At 35.7% G+C, this 25,658-nt stretch overlaps 1 protein-coding gene across 1 annotated transcript in view; it reads right to left on the minus strand.

The window, feature by feature from the left end:
• Window positions 1-25,658, minus strand: part of STAG1 (STAG1 cohesin complex component) — a 431,541-nt gene that overhangs the window by 256,833 nt on the left and 149,050 nt on the right. The window contains exon 4 of the mRNA XM_027091619.1: window positions 25,452-25,616. Coding sequence (XP_026947420.1) covers window positions 25,452-25,616 — 165 coding nt within the window. The remainder of the gene's footprint in view (window positions 1-25,451; window positions 25,617-25,658) is intronic.

Consider the following 25,658-nt stretch of genomic DNA (forward strand, 5'->3'; position numbering starts at 1 on the left):
AAACCTCCCAACAAACAAAAGTCCAGGACCAGAAGGCTTCACTGGTGACTTCTAACAAACATTCTAAGAATTAATGCCAGTCCTTCTCAAACTCTTTCAAAAAAAGGAAGAGAGTGGAAATCTTCCAAACACATTTTATGAGGCCAGTACTACCCTGATACCAAAACCAGAAAAAAAATGCCACAAGAAAAGGCCAATATTCCTGATAAACATAGATGCAAAAATCCTCAACAAATATTAGCAAATCAAATTCAACGATGCATTAATAGGATCATATACCATGACTGAGCAGGATTTAGTCCTGTGATGCAATGATGGTTCAAGATGCAAAAATAAATGTGATACACATTAACAGAATAAAAGATAAAAACTGCATGATCATATCAATAAGTGCAGGAAAAGCTTCTGACACAATACAGTATTCATTTATGACAAAAACTCTAAAACAAACTGGGTATAGAAGGAACCAACCTCAACACAATAAAGGCCATATATAACGCCCACAGCCAACATTACTCAATAGTGTAAGGCTGAAAAGATTTTCTCTAAGATCAGGAAAGACCAGAGTGAACAAACACTCTCATCACTCCTAGTCAACATAATACTAGAAGTCCTAGCCAGAGCAATCAGTCAAGAAAAATAAAAGGTATCCAAATAGAAAAGGAAGAAGTAAAACTTTTTTTTTCAGATGATATGACCTTCCATACAGAAAATCTTGAAGACTCCATCAAAAAACTGTTAGAAAAAATAAACTTATTAAGTTGCAGGATACAAAATCAACATACAGAAAACAGTTGCATTTCTATACTACATAAAATTGCATTTCTATATTACATCAAATTTAATAAATCACTAAATTTAATAGCAAAAAATCCAATTTAAAAGTTGGCAGAGAAACTGAATAGTTTTCCAAAGAAGGAATACAACTGGCCAAGAAATACGTGAAAAGACGCTCAACATCACTAATCATCAGGAAAATGTAAATCAAAACCACAATGAGATATTAATGTCACACCTGTTTGGAACAGCTATTAAAAAGATAAGAGATAACAAGTGTTGGTGAAGGTGTGCATTGCTGGTGGGAATGCCAACTGGTACAGCCACTATGTAACACAGTACAGATATTCCTCAAAAAATTAAAAAATAGAACTACCATATGATCCAGAAATCCCACTTCTGGGTATATATGCAGAGGAATTAAAATCAGGATTTTATTAAAATATCTGCACTTCCATGTTCACTGCATTCACAATAGCCAAAATATGGAAACAACCTCAGTGTCTGTTAAAAGATGAATGGATAAGGAAAATGTGGTGTGTATATATATATATATATATATATATATACACACACACACACACACACACACACACACATATATATATATATATACACACACAATGGAATACTAATTCGTCCATGAGAAAGAAGGAAATCCTGCCACTTGCAACAACTTGAATGAACCTTGAAGGCACTGTACTAGGTGAAGTAAGTCAGAGAAAGACAAATACTATATGATAACACTTATATGTGGAATCTAAAAAAAAAAGCCAAACTCAGAGAAATAGACACAGAGTAGTATTTACCAGGGCTTGAGGGTAAGGGAAATGGTGAGAAGTTGGTCAAAGGGTACAAACTTCCAGTTGAAAGATTAACAAGTTCTGGGGATACAACATACAGAACAGTGACTATAGCTAATAATACTGTATTATATACTTGAATGTTGCTAAAAGAGTACATCTTAAATGTTCTCACCAGAAAAAACAAATGGTAATAATGTGAAGGGATGGAGATGTCAGTTAAAGCTATGGTGGTAATTATTTTGCAACATGCAAATGTATCAAATCAACACACTGTACACCTTAAACTTACACAATCTTATAGTCAATTTTATCTCAATAAAGGTAGAGGAAATAAAAAAGAAAAAACTGCCCATCTAGAATTTTGTTATCTGGCCAAAAGGTATCTTTCAAGTAAAAGCAACATAAAAACTTTTCAAAGAAAACTAAAACAAAACCAAGCAGATAGACTAATAAACACTCCTCTTGAAAGAAAACTACCCAGACTGAATAAAAATCAATCACATGATATTTACAAGAAACACACTTTAAATATAATAGCACAGATAGGTTGCACTAAAAGGGAGAAAAAATGTATACCATGCAAACATTAACTATAAAAAAAGCTGTTATGACTATGTTTACAGCAGACAAATCAAAACAAGGAATTACAAACATAAAAAAAAAACATACTTTATGGGACTTCCTGGTGGCGCAGTGGTTAAGAATCTGCCTGCCAATGCAGGGGACACGGGTTTGAGCCCTGATCTGGGAAGATCCCACATGCCACGGAGCAACTAAGCCCGTGTGCCACAACTACTGAGCCTGTGCTCTAGGGCTCACGAGCCATGACTACTGAAGCCCGCACCAGCCCGCACCTAGAGCCCATGCTCCACAAGAGAAGCCACCTCAATGAGAAGCCCACACATCACAAGGAAGAGTAGCCCCCGCTCACTACAACTAGAGAAAGTCCACGCACACCAACAAAGACCCAATGCAGCCATAAATAAATAAATAAATTTAAATAATAAATAAATAAATGTCAGTGTTTACATTATTAAAAAAACATACTTTATAATAATAAAGTGCTACATTCATCAGAAAGATAAAATTATAATTTTTTACATACCAAATAACAAGAGTCCCAAAATACATAAAGCAAAAAACTGAACTGAAAGTAAAAATATGCAAATCGATAACCACAGTTGAGATTTTTACTGCATGTCTATTGGTAACTGATAAAAGAAGCAAACACACAAAAAATAGCAAACATACAGAAGATTTGAACAGCACTGCTAATAAACATGACCTAATCAACATGTGTAATTACAACACCAACAATTAGAGAATACACATTCATTTTAGGTACACACTGAACATTCACCAAAAGATCAAAAAGCAAGTCTTTATGAGTTTTTAAGGATGGAAAAAACACAGGGCACATTCTCGGACCATTTTAGATTTAAATTAGACATCAGTAACAAAAACGTTACCTAAAATATCCCCAAATGTTTTGGTAATTAGGGAATATTTTGAAGTGACTGATAATGAAAATACAACATATCAAAATTTGTAGAATGCAGGTAAAATAGTGCTTAGAGGGAAATTTATAGCTTCACATACTTTATAATAAAAGAAGTTCTAAATCAATGATTTAAGCTCCCACCTTAAGAAACACACATTACATTTAAATGTTGGTTGTCCTCAATTAGGGAGCAGGGAAAGATATTACTCCAAGATTACAAGAAGAAACATTTCTAATAACATATCCACAGCCTCTCAAAGAGGTCATAGCCTTAGCACATCTAAAATACGAGGTATAGTCACACAGTCATTCTGGGACCTAAGCTGACAGAGGCTCTATTATCCTCTCTAAGAGGTTTCTAAGGTTGATCCTGAAAAGTCAATATCCAGCTGATGAAGAAGTAAACACAGAAAAGCATGGCAGATTTTTGTAATTCAGCTTTGGAAGTAGTACATATCACTCTCTCTAATACTTCATTGGCTAAAACTTGTAAACTAGCCACATCTAGATAGAAGGGGAGCAGAGGGCTTCCCTGGTGGCGCAGTGGTTGAGAGTCCGCCTGCCAATGCAGGGGACACGGGTTCGTGCTCCGGTCTGGGAAGATCCCACATGCCGCGGAGCGGCTGGGCCCGTGAGCCATGGCCGCTGAGCCTGCACGTCCGGAGCCTGTGCTCCACAACGGGAGAGGCCACAACAGTGAGAGGCCCGCATACCGCAAAAAAAAAAAAAAAAAAGTGGGGGAGCAGAAACATGAAGTCTGTTTTGGCCAGTACCCTCCTGGAACTTTCTCCACGATGAAAAAAGAAAAATAAATTTTTGATAAGTGGCCAGTCATCTCTGCCAAAATCTGCCCCTGTGGCTATAAATATTTATATGCAGCCTTCTTCCTACACAGAAATAATACTCACCTGCATGGATACTGTAAGTACTGTTTACTGGGGCAAAAATACTATCAATTTAAATGTCTATAAAAGAAGGTTTCACCAAACTAGAATAAAATGTAACTATACAAATGAGCTGTACTGATACGTTAGCACTAATGATACAGTAAGTTATTTGTGACATATTAATTAAAAAGAGAAACATATGATTCTTTTAAAGTAAATGGTATCACACACATGCATTTATAGTAGCATACAAACAGATATACAAAAATTCAAACTGTGACACTGACAGGCTTGCCCTTGATTCATTCCAAGAAGTTTAAATCTAAGACTTTACTAAAATGAAAATCTCTGAGAACTTAGCCACAGATCCTTAAAGGGAAACCATAAGCCAGCATCTGAATCACAGATAACAGTCAAATGATAAATATAATGACATTTGCTATATGATTTTATCATATTACAGTATAAGAAGAAATTTGTAGTTGTTAGAAGTATAATATTTTTAAAACTGAGAAAGAAAAACTAAAGAGAAAACAAAAGAAAATGTCAAGGATAAGAAGAGGAAATAGAAATATGTGAAAAAGAACAGTCAATGTCGTGGTTAAAAATGAGTTTTAAATCTGCCTCTAAGCTTCTTATAAACTAAACCTAAAAAAAAGATAATCAATTCAATATGGATATCTACACAGTACACTGAGTGCACATTCTTCAAACTCTATTAGATAAATATACTTCTTTTGGCAGACCATTTGATAGGACCTCGGTTAAACAGACAAGGTCACAGAGAATTAGTATTCTATATTGTTGCTTAAGAGTAGATTCATTTGCTTTGGAGAAATACAAGCAGATGGCAATATAGTTACTTCATAAACTAAAGACCCTAACTAGGAATCTTAAATGAATAAAGGGCCCTCCCTCTTCCCAACCAAGAATCACTATATAATAAATTAATATTTAGATGATTTTTTTCACCATAGCCCTTAGTAATATCATATACATGTTTTCTGTGAATGCAAATAAAAAAATAAATACTACATAGGTAGACTAAGAGTTCTTTATTACTCCATGAAACTAGACTGTTATTTTACCCTCAGATATGAGCTAAAATGTTCTTGGTTTTCAGAGTTCTCTAAAGGCTGCTTTTTCTTCTTGTTGATTTTTGTGTTTTAACTAACTGCAGTTTCTGGCCAATCTGATCATATCACTGTCCTTTTACACAACTGTATTATCGCCTAAACTTAGAGAATTTGTTTTTAAGCTCAGATAAATGGTGTGACATCACATGACAGGCCAGATTTTATTCCAGAGTTACGAATGGAATCACAGATTGTAATATCATTTAAATGCCATTTTCAGAAAAATAACTCCCATTTCATACTTTTACTTGATGCTAATCTTAGTTTTGTTTTTCTTTTGTTTTGTATTATTCAGACTGTGAAACAGAAAGCTTCTGTCAACAAGTATACTTTTCAGTTTAATCTGATAACCTAACTAGGTCTGAAGCTGAGTACTGTAATAGTGATGTCTAAATAAATTGGTACAGATAAATTAAAATGACATTTTAAATACCAATTCTCTTAATGTAAAGTTTTTATATTCTTGGCCTCAGAGGAATTGCAGGGGACTATTACAATAAGCTGAGTTGCCTCCTACTCCTAAGCCTGGGAAAACATTATCCAATTAACAGAACTGTTGGTTAGTGTGATACAGGAATGGAGACCATGTCAACACCTATTATATATGAATTTGTGCCAGTGGAGGGATCCTAATAATTTGGATTTGACCACCCAAACTGAAAAGAGCCTTAAGAAGTCAAAGCAAAATAATATGCCTAAAAGACTCAGCAATCAAGAAGGAGAAAAGAAAAAGTAAATTGGGTATATATGAAACAGATGGGAGATTTAAAGCATAAAAAGACTTCCTGGAAGTCTAAAAAAAAAAAGACTATCAAATTTAAATATTCATTGGATCAACCTAAGAATAATCACTATAGAGAATGAATTTAACATCCTGGAAGTTGAATGGGGAAAAAAATCTCAACACAAAATAAAAATACAGAAATGGAATTCATGAGGTAAGGGATAAAAGATTTGGTAGATATAGCTAAGACTAACAAGTACAGGTGTTTGAGATGGGGAAAAAAGAGAATACAATTAAAGTGATCATTTTAAGAGGAAAAACCACCTGATCAGTGAAAGATTTACATCTGTACATTAACATAGCTTATCTAGTTGTTGCCAGAATTAATGGGAAAATGACACATATAAGCAAGTCAAGATAAAATTCATAAATTCCAAGGAAAAAGAGAAAATCTCATAAATGTCAGGACCAACAGTTAAAGTCAGATAATCTATACAAACTCCACCTCTACATACAGAGCATCCAATCTGCATTCAATGCCTCTCTCTTAAGAAAGCAAATAGCTGCCAACACCAGACATTTAAGGAAAGCCTCTTCATCAGTTATCAATTTACTGTGCCTTGGCTCCAAAGCTACTCTTCAGTATCTGCTCTATAATAATGAACGGGACTTTATAAGCATTTCTCTTTCACAGTAAGCACTATTTAAGCTTTATTAGCATAGAGCTCTGGAAGGACACTGCAGAAGGAAAGGGGTTTTCTCTTCCTGATTTTGGTATGTCAGAGTCTAGCTTTTCTTGCTCTTGCTACATAGTCCAATAGCAGCAAGTGCATAAAAGGAAATCCAGTGGTGTTTGTCCCAGGCTCACGCCAAGAGTATGCAGTCCTTTGGCAACCTTGTACTCCAGCCTGGGATTAGTGATTACCCTCCTAATGCAGCCCTACTGACATAGACACTGGCAGGCTTCAGGTCTCATGCTGGCAGCAGTGCTGCATCTTTCTCTGTACAACTGTCTACCATGCTGAACATGACTGTACCTCAGAATATTGTTTCCTGCTGCCCAGAAACTGTGAACCAGCTCTGGTTAAGGCAATCCAGTGAACTTCTCTGTCATTCAGCAGGCTGTAACTCCACTTTCTCCAACAAGGTCTGAACCCCCGCCTGGGGAAGGGAACCCCTCTCTTCCAAGGCTGTCTTTCCTTGAGAAATCTCCTTCAGCCCTAGAAGATTTAGTGTTATTTTTACATCTTTATAGTTAACTCTTCTATCATAGTTTAGCAATTATGTATAATGCATTTTACCAATTCAAATTACTCTGTAGTTTCGACTCCTGACTGAATCCAGACTGGTACAGAATTAGTCCCAGGAGTGGTTCCAAATGATAAACCAGTAAAGATTAGATTTGGGGACTGGTTTGGTCATGCCCTTGGGATTAAGCACAGGGCTGAGCTGCTCGCCAAGGAAATGGGATGCTAGTAATCTATGGCATACAGTAGTTTCAGAACAGTGAAGCTAACACCTGTGGTACACTGTGATGAAGTGTCAACTCAAGCACATGCCTTGGGAACTTAAGTGGCTGCTATGTTTGCTATTACAGCAGTAGTGAGAACTGTGAGGACAGCAGTATGAGATAGATACTTTTGTGTACAATTGAGCACTTAGAAAATGACAAGCTCAAGTCCATTAACTCTCAGCTTAAGTCACAGTGTGAGAACCAGAGAGCTTCCATGATTCCCCTGGAAGAATCTCTTCTTTCTTATACGTATGGGGCTGATATTGCCGAAGGTCAAGCTAAAAATTTAATTGTGTAGGTTGCTGAATTACAAAAACAGCTGAATTCAATCTCATGAAGTTTCTCATTTGAAAATTAAAACCTTGATCGGGAAAGACTGAGATCCTGAAATTAGAATGGAGATATCTAGTTGGTCTTAGAGGAAACTAACAATTTTGACCTCTTTCCCACTCCCTTAGCCCCTCACCACTAATTGTGAGCCTTCCACACCAGTGGAAGTAGCTTGCTTTCCAGCATCTAAGAACACTAGCCTCCCATGGCTTGAAAACCTTCTGATGATCTCACATGGGCAGATGCCTTGAAGGGGGGTGCTCATTCTCCTGAAGACCCACCACAATCAACTCCTTTTGCCATTAGATCCGTAACTAGGGTCAAATCTCAGCATGCTCCAGGGGGACAGGTACACACTATGACCCAAGAGGAAATAGCTTACATACCCAACAGAAATTGGAGAACCATGTGTGGAGTAGATTCCTGAAGTATTTGACCAAAGAGAATGAAATATAATGCTACATCAGGGCAAATTAATTGACATGGGTGCACTCAGTAGAGATAACAGATTTACTACATTAGTCCATGTACCTGAAAATGGCTCTAATTATTAATTATCTAGTTGGTGCACTAAAAGTTGGATTTAAAGGCTGAGATGCCAGAGCTTTCCTGGCACTGATATGGATGGAGGGAGGAAAGAATCTAATGATTTAGGGAATTGGACTGGATTTATCACGTGAGAATTTCATACTGCTATTCCTCAACTATGTTATACAAAAGGGCCCAGAAAGCAATTAGTGAAGGGAGGAGCTACATCTCCCATTCTTACAAAGGTCTGTGGTTACTCTCCTTTGTGAGCCTGGTATGAGTGTAGGGGATGTGGTCATTAAGAAGATCATCAATGGAGATGATTACAGCCAAGCTAATACAGCCCAAGTGGCTATACTTAATCGTCAAAGACAAGGTGGGTTCATTACCTGTAAGGGGAGGCAGGGATGTACTTGTCACCAGAATGATTTGGCCCACAGAAATTTTTGATAGCAGCTAACTGATTACAGTGCCCCTGGGAACAAAACAGGTGGGCGGCCTAGTAGAATACTGTTTAATTTATATAACAGGAAAAACTCTAGGTCTGGTAGCCAGAAGTCTAACTTTGTCTCCAACACATTGGAGAGTTATAGCCTTCTCACCAGTTACTAAACCTGGGTTAGCTCACAGATCCAGAGTCAGTTGAACAAAGTGGAAACCAGGTCCCTTGAAAAAGGAGCCTGCACAGCTATTGCAAGTCACACCATACACCTCTAATTCTTCCCCAGAGACTTGCAGCCATTAATCAGAGGTACTACGTACTGTAAAAAGGAAACACTCACTCTCATTAATAGACACTGTCTCTGAATCGCCCTTATTTCCTGGCACTGAGGTCCACAAGTTAAATTAGAGGCTTATGGTGATACATGATACATGGGTCAGGTGATACATGGGGTTTTAACTCCAGTCTGACTGAAAGTGAGCCCAAATGGTCCAGGGACTCACCCTGTGGTTATTTCCCTGGTTGCTGAATAGATACTTGGAAGAGAGATACCTGGCAACTGAAAGGACCCCACATTAACTTTCTGACCCGTGGGATAAGAGGCATTATGGTAGGAATGTCTAAAGCAAAGTTCATGGAACTTCCTCTCCTTACCAAGATAATAAACTAGAAGCAATACTACATCCCCAGGGGAATTACAGAATTTAATCAAAGACCTCAAAGAGGCAAAGGCAGTGAAACCTATCATACCCCTATTAAACTCACCAGTTTGGCCAACAGAGAAGTCAGATGGATCCTGGAGAACAACTATGAATCATCATAAGCTTAATCACGTGGTGACCTTCACGGCAGTTGCAGACCCTGGCACTTGATAAGCAGCTACTAACCTGGCTAATGCCTTTTTCTCCAATTAACAAGGACCACTCAAAGTAAGTTGTTTTTACCTGGAATGGACAAAAGTGTAACTTTCACAGTGTTGCTTCAGCACTACGTTAATTTTCCTGCTTTCTGTCATAAACAGTTGTCTTGGTTATCTACATCTCACAATCTGTGAGAGTCAGGAATCTAGATACAGCTCAACTGAATCTTCTGCTTAGGGTCTCACAGGGCTGCAATCAAGATATTCACTATGCTACATTCTCATTTGGAGGCTCAAATGGGAAAGAATCTACTTCTAAGCTCACTTATGTTGCTGGGAGAATTTCTTTCCTTGCCGTTGGTTGTCGACTGAGGGCCCTGACCTCCTGCTGGCTACTGGCTGGAAACAACTCTCAGGGCCAAGAAGTTCCTTGCTACATGGGCTTCTCCAACATGATCAATTACCTGTCAAGCCAACAAGGAGAATCCTGAGAGCAAACCTGCTAGCAAGATAGTGTCTTGCATAACACAGTGTAATCACAGAATTGCCCTCCCATCACCTGTGCTATAATTGGTGGTTAGAAGAAAGTCACAGGTCTCAACACACTCAAAGGGATGGGTCAAGGACATGAATAGCAGAAGGTGGGGGCCACCAGGGGCAACACCTGAGTCTGACCACCAAAACAGTGCACAGATATCTTGATCATCTTTACAATCCATAAAACATCACACTAGTTCACTATTTTGATGACATGCCCCAACCACCGAATGCCCAAATACTTAACTGAGGTGGCCATCGGGCCCCTAATGTTTTTAGAGAGTTACTGCCCTCTATTTTGTATGTCTTTCTAAGATTTGCTTGTACTTAATACTTTCTGTTCATCATATTCAATTAGCACAATGCTGTCAAAAATAACACTAAATAATTATGTAGAATAAATATCAGAAGAAAAAGCTAAAAGAAATAAAAACATTACTCTGAGGAGCAGGACTGGGAATGGGTAGGGAAAGACAGGACCGACTGCAATTTTGGTCACTGTACTCTTTGATTTTTCTAAAAAATCATGTACATATATTACTTAAATAAAATTTGGCTTCTAAAAAGAAGAAAATAAAGATATGGATCAAGAAATACTAGGTGAATAAACAAAACCAGAAATGCTGAAGTGGCAATATTAACATAAAACTAGCATTTAAGATTAAAAGCAATAAACAGAAAATAGATATTATATAATGGGTAAAAGGCTAAATACTAAAGGCTTTTAAATAAGTGAAATATTTGCTTTAAGTTTGCTTTTTAACTTTTATAATTCTCAAATCCAGTAATTTTTCATATAATTTTTTCCTAATAGTTCTATGACATCATTGTTTATATTTAATTTTCTACTACATTTAGACTTTGGTGCATGATAGGAGTTAAAGTTCTACATTTTTTTCAAGTTGTTAATCAAGTGACAATTATGAAGAGAAAGAAACAGGCACGACACATTTTTTAACAAATTAAATTTTCATATATACGTAGGTCTGTCTGTGTTCAACTGATCCATTTGCCAGTTGAGCCAATCACGTGCATTAAAATTTTCTGTAGCTTTACGTACAGTCTATTAATTGGTAGAGTGAGTCCCTTGTTACTTTTCATTTTCAGAATTTTCTAAGTGTAATTTGTTCTTCTCAATCACTTCAGCAATTTCAAAATCAATCCCTAAGATTTTGAATGGTGTTGCATTATATACATAAATGAATTTTAAGACTTTTAAAGGAAATACTAATGAACAATAAATATTTCAGAAAAATACTGATTTACTTCTAATCAAAGAAACAAAATCCTGAGGATTCAAAATTCCACCATTAAAAAAAAATTTTTTTTAACTGAAGTATAGTTGATTTACAATATTGTATGAGTTTCAGGTGTACAGCATAGTGATTCAGTTTTTCTTTTTCAGATTATATTCCATTATAGGTTACTACAAGATATTTGATATAATTCCTTGTGCTATACAGTAAATCCTTGTTGCTTATCTATTTTATAGACAGTATAATGGTTTGCATCTGTTAGTCGCACACTCCTAATCTGTCCCTCCCCCACTCCTTCTCTCCTTTGGTAACCATAAGTTTGTTTTCTGTCTGTGAATCTGTTTCTGTTTTGTATATAGATTCATTTGTATTATTCTAAAATTTTTATTGAAATACAGTTGATTTACAGTATTACATTAGTTTCAGGTGTACAGCATAGTGATTCAGTATTTTTACAGATAAGTCTCCATTAAAAGTTATTACAAGATAATGGCTATAATTCCCTGTGCTATACAATATATCCTTCTTGCTTATCTATTTTAGACATAGTAGTTTGTATCTCTTAATCCCATAGCTCTACCTTGCCCCTCCCCCCTTGGCAAGCACTAGTTTGTTTTCTACATCTGTGAGTCTGTTTCTGTTTTGCATATACATTCATTTGTATTACTGTTTAGATTCCACATTACAAGTGATATCATACAGTACTGCCTTTCTTTGTCTGACTTATTTCACTAAGCATAATATTCTCTAGGTCCATCCACGCTACTGCAAATGGCAGGATTTCACTTTTTTGTGGCCAAGTAATATTCCACTGTGTATATACACCACATCTTCTTTACCAACTCGTCCATTGGGCATTTGGGTTGCTTTCATATCTTGGCTATTGTAAACACTGCTGCTAAGAACACTGGGGGGCATGTATCTTTTCAAATTAGTGTTTCCATTTTTTCCACATATATACCCAGAAGTGGAATTGCTGGATCATATGGTAGTCCTATTTTTAGTTTTTTAAGGAACCCCATACTGTTTCTCACAGTGGCTGCACCAATTTACATTCCCACCAACAGTGTACAGGGTTTCCTTTTCTCCACATCTCCAAGACTTGTTATTTGTAGACTTTCTGAGGATAGCTACTCTGACTGGTGTGAGGTGATTATTTGTCAGCTATTTACTAAATGTTGAACATATGCATTTTACTGTGGACGGTGGTATAGTGGATACAAAAAGTGCTTGCCATAGTTCCTGATATCCAAAACCATTTAATCTTGGGGGGTTTTTTGGTGGGGGGGGCGGGACAGGGAGGGACACAAGCCTATCATAAGGGGGGACGGGACAGGGAGGGACACAAGCCTATCCTAAGTATCTAGCTAGTATCTCGTATGAGAGGAGTTCCTGCATTAAATGTGACTGGAAGAAGCTGTACATACTTTAAGGAAAGCTAAGGGAGTTTACCTCACATTGAACAGATGTTTTTCAAATAATAGTTAACTTCGACCACCTGTTTTTCGGTAAGCCATCAGCAGGAGCTGATAATGGAAAACTGAAGAGCAAATGTGGTCTGCTACTTCCTAATGATGTCAGATTTTAAGTTAAATTAGTGATTCAAGAGGTTTGTATTTCATGAGCCAGCAAATATAAATATATAATTTGAGAGATACGCAAAGAGTTGCCAACAATTTAATAGTAAAAAAAGAAACAACAAAAAATGAGAAAGAGACACTCATTACATGCCTTTATTTTTCTCTTTTGTGTGAATTAGTGTCAGAGAATATGTGGAAATATTCTGAACTGCTATGCTTCTTTGTATGGTCATACCACTCCCCAGCTAGAAGAGATACTGGTATCAAAAGAAATCAACTAAAAATGTCCAAATGAGTTATTTTTATTTACCTCAGCACTTTATTCTAAGCAGCATCTTCTTATGGTAAGTTCTCTAACACACATTTTAAGAGAACATGATTAATTTGTGGTAAGGGACATTACATATGCCTGGCAGGGTCTTCCTTGGCTCAAAACGTGACCTCTCAGAATCCTTCTCCTTGTAACTTTCTCCAGCCTTAACCTAAATTTTAACATGATGTATTCTAGAATTCCATACAATATCTACAAATACAAAATACAAACACAAAATACAGATTCAAAACCACATTAAGCCTCACTGAAAGGTGAGCTTTGAATTTTATCATAAACCAAGCATGACTAAAATATTTTGTATCACAATACACTGACATAAATCAGCCTCATTTGATTCTCATAAGAAGCCTCATGGGCAGAACATCAATTACTGATAAGGAAATTACAGGTGAAAGATGTTTGGTGACTTTCCCAAGACCATCCCAGCTAAATAATGACAACTCTGTCTTCTAACAGTGCAGTATTTTCCCCACTATTAAATAATAGGGGTCCATTTTAGGTCAATCAAAGCTAAAAACACCTGGACAGCATACACTGAATTTTCAAACCATTTTAAGCCAAGTTTTTTCTGAACCCTGAAGTCAGTAAATCTCTTAAAATGACTATGTAATCTGTATCATCTACAACCATTAAAAAAAGTTATCCCATTTTTTTCCTGCTCTAAAATACTACATAGTTCTTGGTTTCTTTCTCTTAATTCACTCTTCCACTGATTTTCCTTCCCAACTATTTCCTCTGAAAACATCCTGAACTAGCAGTTCACTGTAAAATTACTCTACACATTAAAACCAATTCACAAAATCTGTCTCTACCTCCTTGGCCCAATCTGAAACTTGGATGTTTTCCCTATGGCCTCAGAATACTACAGTACTTCCTTTTTTGTGCTTTATGATAACTGCCTCTCCTAGCTACTGTCATATCCGAGCCACACTATATCTATCAGCATTCGAAACTCATCAGCCTTTAAGACCCATGCCAGGTGGCTTACCGTCCTACCACCACCTTCCTTTTTGTGATACATTAAGTAGCCTCTACAGTCACCCCTCTCTCCACCCCCAGTCACTGAACTTTGTTTCTTGGTTCAAAGTCTTCCCCTCTACCCCAATCAAGCCATCCAGAGCCATTTCAACAATGTTAATAAAGATATATCTGATATCTTAAGATACACAATTTTTACTTGTTGGTCTAAAAGACCATCAATGTTTTTACTTCAGACTCTCCATTCACATCCTAGACATCTAAGAACTATTCCATCTTTGAAATCATTTCCATACTACCTGGAATGATCTCTGTCCATTTAGTACAGAACGTCTTACACTCACACTTTGCCTTTTGAGCCTCATCAAGAACTTCAGTCCTCTAACGTCTTTATCTTGCATTCATTTCTTTACCAATTCTTACAATGTCATTACAATTTATCATACAAACTAGAACACTTAGAGGGTGAAAGAGGGTGCTATTAATAATTATGCTAGAAAAGTCTGTCCTAAATCCTATTATACATCCTTTCAATCTCTTGCCAGGACTCTCAGAGCTGCTTTGTGTTGACGATGGCTTCAACTACTAATAGAAGGTTATTCTGGAATTTCTGCACAAGCAGCAGGAAAGTGGAGTTAAAGTCATCCTAGTTATTTTTTCTCTTCCATTTTACTCTGGGATTCATCAATTCCTTCTGTAATTTATGAAATGACTAAATATCAGAAACATTTTATAAACCGAATAGTTCTAAAAGGATTTCTAAAATAACATCTTTTAAAAAAAACCTTCCCAGTGCTTAATATAACTGAAGAATAATCTGCTATTGTATGCAGTGTGGGGAAAAGGTGTGAAATGGCTGGTTCTGAATGACCAGGAAGTGATATCATAGCATACAAATCTAAGATACATGGGTGGATACGATGACATGGATTATTAAGACATAACTGTAGTGAAAATACACCTGTTTTGCTGTTAATGCATGAGTTGTCATAAAGTTGGCAACAACTCTTTCAAAGTACAGAATATTTGTCTCTAATGTGTCTTCTAAAATCAAGATACCTAAATTATGAAATAATGGTGTTTCATAAACAAAGTTAGGCTTGTGGATATTATAGGTAAATGATTTCCTATCATATCGCCCAGAATAACCCTGTCTAGTCCGGTTAATCACACTCTTCTCAGTTAAAATACAGGATGTTAGTAAAAATACAGATTAATATTTGTCAGACCTACTTAAAACGGACAGGAAGAAAAGACCTAAGCACAATCAAGTTTAATGTCATAAGACAACAGAGTTCACAAGGAGAAGCTAGAAAGAAACACACCAAGGCACGTATCTCTGAGTGAAGAGTGAAAGATGGAGTTTTAACAGAGAATACGTAGTTTTTAACTTTCTTGAAAATGTGTGTTCACATAGTCCAGAATTTCCACAGCCAGTTAGGAAACATTCATATCCTAGCCCAATGATGCTGCAAACAACACAACATCTATATACACTTTCTAAGACTGTGCATGTCAGATTAGTCTTTGTCTTGTTTCAAGCAATTCAAAACCCTCAAAGGACTATAACTACTGAGAAGGAGTTCCTGGCACAGATCAAAACCTACATTTTTGTTCCTTCTAGTAAACAGTAAATTCACATTTCTAATATCTGGTTACAGGGCTGCAGGAGGAAAATCAAACAATTATATGAAGTTATACTGCTACATATTTAGTCTTCAATGCCATTAACAATCCTTTTAAATGTCCCAGATCAGTTTTCTCTCTGCACTTATTTTTTTTAAATCAATTCCAAATTTTTTTACCACTCTCCTCATTTCTGTTCATGCTTATCAAAAATTCTAGCATTGACTCCAGGTTAAGAAATCCTGTACTAGATCAAAAGTCCTCACCAGGAGGAAAAGCCTTCTCATCTCAAAGGCTTAGGACCAAAGCCCAGGAAATGATAAGGAATTATATCAACATATATATAGTTTTCTTCAGCAGTTTGGACACAAATCATGAAAAAAAATTTCTGAAGGGTTCTGCTTTATACATGATTAAAGTTAGTGTACAGGGTAAGAAACTGCACAAGCACACTCAATCCAAATTTACTGAGGTGGACAAAAGAAGAAATTCTAAAAAAGTCTCATAGTTCAATATGTCTTTATTCATATAATATTTTCTGTATTTCAATTCTTACTGAAGCTGTAAGTAAGGAATTTTGACCAGAAGCATTAAAATAAGTTAGGTCCTCTCTGTGAAAATAAAGCTAGTAGAAAGCACCATATTCCATATATTCAAATATCTATAAACAATTCATAAACACAAATAAATATGTAAAATAAAGGCTATTTTTCCTTAAAATGACTTCATAAAGTAAACCCATTATATACATAATCTTTTATAAATATTTCACTATCATAATCACAAATACATCAACAGTCATATCTCTATTTACTTGACATGTCCTAGACCATCTATATAAAATGTGATATACCTGTGGATGATATCTTTGGAAGGTTAGGGGATATCATGAAGACGACTAATAATATCTGAAACACCTATGTTAAAGCCACAAGCTTGACATCAGCAACAACACAAAAAAAAACAACAGCAATGTGTTTACTGAAGCTAAATACATGAAAAATAGTAGGTATCTTTGGATGTAACTGAATATAGGCTGTGGAAATTCCTAGAGTCCCTAACTTCAACTTAGGACTTTAGTTCTAAATAACTTATAAGGAGTTAATGCTCTTATCTTAGCACTAATCAGCAGCTTTTATAATCTCTGTATTGAAGAAATTAAATCAAAATATTTACTGTATACCTTCCCTCTAATTATCTAAAAGTAACCAGAGTATGACAATTACGTGTTCTCCCTTTCACAGTGTATACCAAATTGGGTAACAACTACCCAGCCACTGACTCCATTACCTGGCTCACTGTAGTACTGGTAAGTTTCCATCAATGGAATGTAAACAGGGGGACCAAAAGCGTCTAAGAAGTAGGTAGTGCTCCATTCTCTCTCCCCTTCCAGCCACTGAATGCAAACAACATTGAGGCTCTAAGGGAAAGAGGAGCCAGAAAATGGAAGGAGCATGGATCCTTAAGTCACCATATGAAGGAAAGACACCTACCACTAATTCTTATATTACATATATAAGAATGGTTACATATATGAGAAATTAATGTCTATCATGATATGTCACCAATATCTGAGGTTTATTTTTTACGGTATGTATATTACTCTAACTATGTAGATGCTAGAATTGTTGGGGACAGGTTAAAACATCCACAAATTTCAGAGAGTCATTCTAACTAAACAAAAAATCAAAAACTCACTCTTAATATTAAGCTATCATTTGAGGATTTTCAAATACCTATGAAATGAAAAAAGCAATTTATATCTTCTGCCCTAAAACATTCTGTATATTTTACATATTACTTTTCATTCTAGGAAAATGGGAGATATCAGGACTAAAGCACTTTAAAACATTAGCTTACAGTTAATCACACATGTTATTAGGTTGTTATTAGGTTAAAGCAAGAGTTAAAGAGGGGCTTCCCTGGTGGCGCAGTGGTTGAGAGTCCGCCTGCCGATGCAGGGGACATGGGTTCGCGCCCCGGTCCGGGAAGATCCCACACGCCGCGGAGCGGCTGGGTCCGTGAGCCATGGCCGCTGAGCCTGCGCGTCCGGAGCCTGTGCTCCGCAGCGGGAGAGGCCACAACAGTGAGAGGCCCATGTAACGCAAAAAAAAAAAAAAAAAAATTCACCTACACAAATCTTAGGGGAGAACTCCTCTGCATTTGATACAGATTTGGCATCTAACTCATTTGTAAGTTGGGGACTAGAAGAAATCAATGTCCTATAAAAGTTCATACTTTTCTTTAACATCAGAACAAAGTTTCCTCCCTAAAAGAGAGAGAAATCACAGACTATCCCGCTAAGATACCTATGTCTTTCCCAATCATAACTTCAATGGACAAAATCAGTTTTACCCACATAGTCACCTGTCAAAAGCAAACAGGAGACCAAACTGTGCTATTAAGTATACTTCATTTATAGGCTGAATCCAATTCCTCATTCACGTAAGTTATTATTATCAGTACATTAAGACCAAACGGAGTTTTCTTAGCATTAATCAACAGTTTATAATAGTATATTAACAGATCATTTGATTAGTACGGAGAATTTCCTTTCCCTTCGATGATTAGCAAGTCTATGAAGGGAAGGGTCAGGCAAGTTTAGTTCATATTCTATCTCTTGTACCTAACCCAATGCCTGAAACAAGAGCTCTCAATGAATTTTTGTTGAATGAAGGAACTGTAGTCCAACATTTTTAGCTGAAGTCTGGAGGAACAAAATGCAAATGCCAATGGATTATAGAAATTCACTTAAATGCTAACTCATAACTACTAAAGCAACAAATACCAGATTAATAGCTTGAATGTTCCAAAATTCAACATATAGTCAGTGTCATGCACCTAGAAGTCAAAATGTCCAAACCAAATTATTCCCATACCCATCTACTAACACCTATACTCTTAAAAATTTCCTTTCAGTGAATATCCCCAAGTCAAACAACTAGGAATTATCTTAGATTCTGTCCTCTTTCTCATCCTTCAGAAGCATCCTACAGCCTTAATATTTATAGAATCGGTCACTTCCTCTTCCTTTTCACCCTCACTGACACTATAAATGCAAACTCATTACTTCCCAACTGGATCACTGGAAGGGGAGAGAAAAAAAAAAAAAGTCTCCTAATTGGTCTTTCTTCCAGCCCTACACACCCCAAATCACTACCTGTACTGCTTCCAGAAAGGTATTTCTAAAAACGCTAAGTATGATGTTATTTTCTTTCAAAAATGCCACCAATTTCAAAAAAAGCCAAAACGTTCAATGTTCAGAATCTAGCTTCTCTCAGCTCTATTTTTACTGGACATCTATGCCCTCTTTGTAGGGGTAGAGATTTCATTTTTGCATGACCTGTTTCTGCTATAAGAAGTGCCCTCTGCTACTGCCTAGCTAACTCCTACTCATCTTTCAAGTCTCAGGTCAAGTTTTAGCTATACAGGCAAACCTTCCACAACCCTGTCCTCTAGACGTGCCCAAGTGAATTTTCAGAGTTTTCAACCCACTCAGTATATCTGTTTTATTAAAGTATTCTGTAACACCTGTTTCCCATGAGGGCAAAACTGTGGTTGTTTTTCTGTACATTGAGGAACTATCTAGCACAGCATCTGATTACAGGAGGTGTGTAACAAGTATCTATTAAGCTAGTAAAACTGATTCTTTACAATTCTGATAAGGAGAAAAGACTTAAAAGAGAAAACGGTCATAAATAGTTGTAGGAATCAAAGGTTTCTCGAATGCTGGAGAAATAAAAGCAGCCAGGTTCTTTAACACAAATCTTATCAAAGCCTTCACATTTCACACTTCTCCAAAGGGGAAGGGATACGGTCATTTTCCAAATATATGGACATTATAAGCCCTCCTTCTGGGTGGCATTTCCGAAATGCTATCCATTTTTATTTCAAAAAATAAAATAAACAAGATAGACAAGAAGGTATCCAGCTTCAACAACATTTAATACTTTACAGCCATATTTGTTTCTTTCTGCTTCTTTTTCAGTAACTGCTGTAGTACCCCACATACACCCATCTGATCCCATTCTCCTTCTCCTATCTCCTCAGTAAGTAACCAATAATATAAACTTGATGTTAAATAAACTTAGATATGTGTTTATATAAGCAGTACAATATACTATGTATCATTATGTAGCTTGCTTTGTCCCTTAAAATCCATTTCTGAAATTTATCTATAATGGTACCTAGAGCTCTAGCTCACTCATTTGAAGTGTTTGAATATACCACATTTTATTTATCAATTGTCCTGTTCATAGACATTTTTTACTTCCTTTTCTTCTCTTTGCTATTACAAAGTAGCAATAAAAATTCCTGTATTTGCCTCATTTATAAAAATACACAAAAATTTCTCTAAAGGTTACAACTAGGAATTGAATTCCCTTTCTTCAAAGTATCTCAGTTAAAAAAAGAAAGACATAAAAAAGAGAAAAAGGTGTTGCCCACCGTGTAGGCACTCATTAAATATTTGCTAAATGAATGAAAAATAGGTCATTCAGCTTTTCTTAATACTGTCAAATTTTTCTCCAAAGGGGTTACACAGATTTGTACTCCCACTTGTTGTTATTCTACATCCTTATTGACTCTCACTATCTTCCAGGCATTTTTATGTCACTCAATATGAAGAGTATGAAACAGAATTTTATTCTATTCCACTCAAAATTGTATTCATTTTTCCTTACTATTTTCTTACATGGGCTATTGTTTCCTCTAACACGTTCAGAATGCTGATTTTTTTTTTTTTTTTTTTAGTGTTAATTTTCTCTCTAGGAGTTCTGCTGATCGCTCATTAGTTCTAATACCCTAGTTTATGTTGAAATTCCTACATAGACAATTGTATATTCTGCAAATACGGAAAATGTTGTATTTTCCTTTTCAATTGTTATACTCTAGTGCTTTTTCCTGGGAATTCATCTAAATTTCCCTTTTTAAAATGCCGCGATGTGAGGGACTTCCCTGGTGGCGCAGTGGTTAAGAATCCACCTGCCAATGCAGGGGACGGTCTGGGAGGATCCCACATGCCGCGGAGCAACTAAGCCTGTGCGCCACAACTACTGAGCCTGCGCTCTAGAGCCCGCAAGCCACAACTATGGAGCCCAAGTGCCACAACTACTGAAGTTCATGTGCCTAGAGCCCATGCTCTACAACAAAGAGAAGCCACTGCAATGAGAAGCCCGCGCACCACAACAAAGAGTAGCCCCCGCTTGCCACAACTAGAGAAACCCCACACGTAGCAACGAAGACCCAATGCAGCCAAAAATAAAAAATTAAAAAGTGCCGTGATGTGAGCTATAAGGTTTTTGTGTGATAACTTTATCTAAGGAACTTCTCTCTTGTTCGTTTATTCATGAAGAGTTATTGTTCATTATGAATATCAGCTATATTTTATCAAATGATTTTTCTAAACATTCTATATCAATTTCCCCCCAGGATTATCTGCTATATAACAGTAAAATATTTTCTAACATTAAGCCACCCTTGCATTCCTAAGATAAAACCTCTAAGTCTTAAAAATGTACTGAACTGAAATTGCCAATATTTTGAATTAGTTGACTGTTTCTATCATTTCTTTTTCTATTTAATTTCCATTTCTACTTTTATTATGCCTTTCTTCCTAATTACTTTAGTTTTCCTATTTTTCTTTCTCTAAGTTTGTACTACTTTTGCTAATAGTAATACATTTAAGACTGTATATTTATTCAAGTAGTGCTTTAGCTGGCCTCAATTTTTCACTAACATTACTTTCACTAACATTCACATTTCAACTCTGTTTATTTCCTCTTTACCACATGAATTATTTAAAAGCGCCTTTCCAGACTTGTGAGTATAATGTAGTGTAGAAGGGGAATTTATTTTGTGTGTTTCAACCTTATTGCACTGTAGTCAGAGAAAAGGGTCAAGCATTCTTTAATGAAATATTTCAAGACTTTCTTTCAGTCCTCAATATTTTACAGTTATACTATACAGGCATCCCTTAAGACATATTGCAGGTTTGGTTTCAGACCACCGCAATAGAGCAAACATTGCAATACAGAGAGTCACATGAATTTCTGGTTTCCCAGTGCATATAAAAGTTATGTTTACACTATACTATAGTCTCTTAAGTGTGCAATAACATTATGCCTAAAAAAACACTGTACATACCTTAATTAAAAAATAATGCTGTTGGAAAAATGGTGCTGATAGACTTGTTTGTCGAAGGGTTGCCACAAACCTTCAATTTGTAAAAAATGCAGTATCTGTGAAGTGCAGGAAAAAACAAAAAACACAAGGAATGCCTGTACTATTACTAGCTGTGTGATGATTTTCACTTATCTTGTTGACTCCTGAGAACGAACTCTAGATCCAAGGAAATGTGACTGTAAATTTCTACAAAACTACCTCTTCAAAAACTATGTCTCTACTATTCCCTCAGGATTCTTCCCCTGCATATTTTGGAACCCTTTCAATCCACACCAAAGTCACTCAACTGCTCTTTCATATTTACTTTTTTATTTCTCTGGGCTACATTCTAAATGAATTCCTAATGAATGCCAATTCCTCAATTCTCCCTTTGATGGCATCTAATGTAGCTTTTTATCCTCAGTAAAACCAATTTACTAAGTTTATTTCCTATTTGGTATTAGATAGAATTTCTTCTTTCATCTCTCTAGAATCTTAAATATACTTTTTTCTTTTATTATTCATCCCTCCTTAGCCAATGATTTTGTGATTATCTCTGCTCATTCTACTCACTCCACTGCACAACTAGATCATATAGTGGACTTAGAAAGAACTTCCTGGTCTAAGATGATACAGGGGATTTTTACAGACCCAGTCTCCAACCAAGAAAGTAGCCATTTTAATTCAGGACCTGGTTATAAGGACTATGTCTGTCCTCTCCCTTCCTTCAGCCCATGATTTTCTAAAAGTGGGGTTTTAGTATAAGTTATTACCCAAACTAGGACCCTCTTGAGTATTAAAGGAGTCTCTACTAATAACTACATGGATGATAAGCATAAACTAGAGTCTGAAGGGTAACCTGAGATATACAATCCCCCTAATCATAAGCCTTAGCCTATGCAGCAGTTCTCAGCGGCTTTCTTCAGTCTCCTTTACAAGTATGGAGTCACGTGTTAGGCCCTGGCTTCATGTAGTTTAAGCCTAACTCTATTCCTCTACCCTTCATGAAGCACCTTTCATCTTTTTAACACACAAGAGCCAAACTCTTGGCTACAAGTGCCTGCTTCTGCTACCTTAAGCCCAATCCTGATCACCAGGTAGTTTTTCTTCTATATAAACCACAGAAACATTTAGTTTCTAAATTCATTAATGTCTACCCTCTTTTTAATATTTTATCTTTCATTACTTTATGTTTGAAGTGAAGAGGTAATAAACACTTAAATTAGTGTGCCAGCTTCAATAAAAGACCTGCAACGGAGTTTTTTAAACATGCATTCCTTTTGCTCAGCAACCACTTTCAGGAATTTATGTTACAAAGGATTCCCACGTGCACATTTCAGAGGGATATATAAGGATATTCAAAGAAGTACTATGTTTAATAGAATAACTACTCTTAAATACTCTTAAACTACTCTTAAATAACTACTCTTAAATACTCTTAAATAGTTATCTTAAATATACTTATATTCTTCTTTAACAATAAAGCAGCCCAAATGAAAACTGGTTAAATAAATCACGGCCCAGCCACATTAGGGAATAGTATATAACTATTTAAAATTATAAGGTTAATTCATGGGAAAAAATGCCTACAACAGAACGCTGAGTAAAAAAAAAAATTACAGAAGTTTGTAGATTAATTTGAATATAGCTAGGAAAGAAAAACATAAAAGAATAATAAAAAATTACAGCAAAGTAGAAAATGCTTAGGGTCAACTTCAATAGAAGAATAGTGAGAAAAAGTTGAAAAAGTGACTGAAAACCAAATTATGCAAGCAGCAGTAGGCTCTGACTACTAATCTTTACCTTTCATAAAACATGAATCCAAAAGAATTTAAGCAGAGAGTAAAGTATGGAAACAGCAACAGGGAAGAGTAATGTGGATGAAGAATATAGAAGATACTGGGCAAAAAAGAAAAAACGTACACTACTCACTAGTGTGTATCAAATACAGATGACTAGATTTTGTTCATATTAAATATTGAAGATTTTGTTCATATTAAGTAAAAGTTGGAAAAATAAAGTTCTGCATGAAAAATGAAAAGCAAAATACTGAAATGCAGTTTTTAAATTTAATTTCCTTCATCTTTCTGCTTGTGTTTCCATGTAAGGGTGGGAGGCAATAAACAGAAATCAAAAATAGTATTTCTGTAGCTTGTTAACAATTTTTCTATTACAGTATAATAAAGAAACTGTCAAGCTTAATGGCTACACGTCACTTAATATATTTTAAAATTATACTTATGTAATCTAAGGTTGTCCATTGTTCTGGGTAACTGGGAATTCAGTATTTCTTTTACTATTTAGCATCATCCCACCACTCCACCTCCTTCCCTTCCCATACAAATTCCAGGATTCTTGAACACATCAATCTGGTAACATACATAAAAAGCAGTAAACACTAAACTCCCTTAAGGAATTCAAAGGGAAATACAGGTTAAAAAATAGAAGGTATTCTAATGAAAACTTGCCTGCTTTTAGGTCTAAAAATAAATCTGTTTCATCAATTACCTAAATTTCAGACTTAAATTGAAAATGAAGTATCAAAATGAGCAGATATCAAATTAAAAGATTTAACATATAATCATCAGTAATCAAAAAATGCAAATTAAAATAATGAATTACCATCTTTGCCTATGTTGTCAAATAATTCTTAAATATAAAGTATCCAACTGCTAGCTACACTTCTGGTGAAAGCTAAACTAGTACAACTTTTGGAGAGTAAAAATGGTATTATTACCACACAGTTAAGAAATATTCTATAATAAAATAATTTTACCTCTAGTACTTTAAAATGAAAAAATGATGTGGGGAAGTAAATACAAATGATAAGTTTTAAAATAGTGGAAAAAAATGTAAAGAAACACATAATCATGGTTTATCCTTGTAATGAATTAGTAAGAAGCCAATGAATATATGCTCTTCTAAACTATTTAATGGTATTTGTTGAGTCAATGAGGAGAGAGAAAAGAGTAAGAAGGTTATAAAAGATCTCTCTCTCTCTCTCTCTCTCTCTCTCTCACACACACACACACACACACACACACACACACAAATAACCATAAAATATTAACTGTGGTTATTCCTAATTCACTCTTAGGAATGTTTTTTATACCTTTTCTTCTTTCAAATATTCTTCAATACACATGTTACTTATATTAAGTCAAATTTTTAAAAAAACACATACTATTAAGGCAATAAAAATTCTTAGGCAGCTCCTGTTACATGCAAGTTACTTTACTCAGCACAATGTAATCTAAACTTTGTAATCTTAAACTCACTATTAAAAAAAATGCCTTTCCTGACACCTTTTACAAAACAAGCAAAGAAAAACTTTTAAGTTAATAAAATTCTTGATTACACAATCAACAAGAGTATATAAAATGTCAATATATACACGAATAGGTTCCATGCTATTGACTGTATTGCTTTACTAATACGATAAAAACACTTAAAAAAAAAAACACTTAAAATTTACCTGCATTGCACTTTTCCCCAGTTTCACCACTTCAAATAATGTGACAGGCTCCCCTTCACCATTCTGTTGAGGATGCCCATTAGCTCTTCCACGGCCTGTTCCTCTAACTCCAGCTTCAATTCTACTCTTCTCTCCTGGAGATTTTCGAGGTTTCTTATTTGTAGACTGAATAAAAAGATGAGGAAAAGTTAAGTTAAATGCAGGCAT

This window comes from Aethalodelphis obliquidens, unplaced genomic scaffold, assembly GCF_003676395.1.
Source record: "Aethalodelphis obliquidens isolate GAN/ISIS:26980383/991018 unplaced genomic scaffold, ASM367639v1 scaffold72, whole genome shotgun sequence".
In the NCBI taxonomy this organism is placed as follows: Eukaryota; Metazoa; Chordata; class Mammalia; order Artiodactyla; family Delphinidae; genus Aethalodelphis; species Aethalodelphis obliquidens.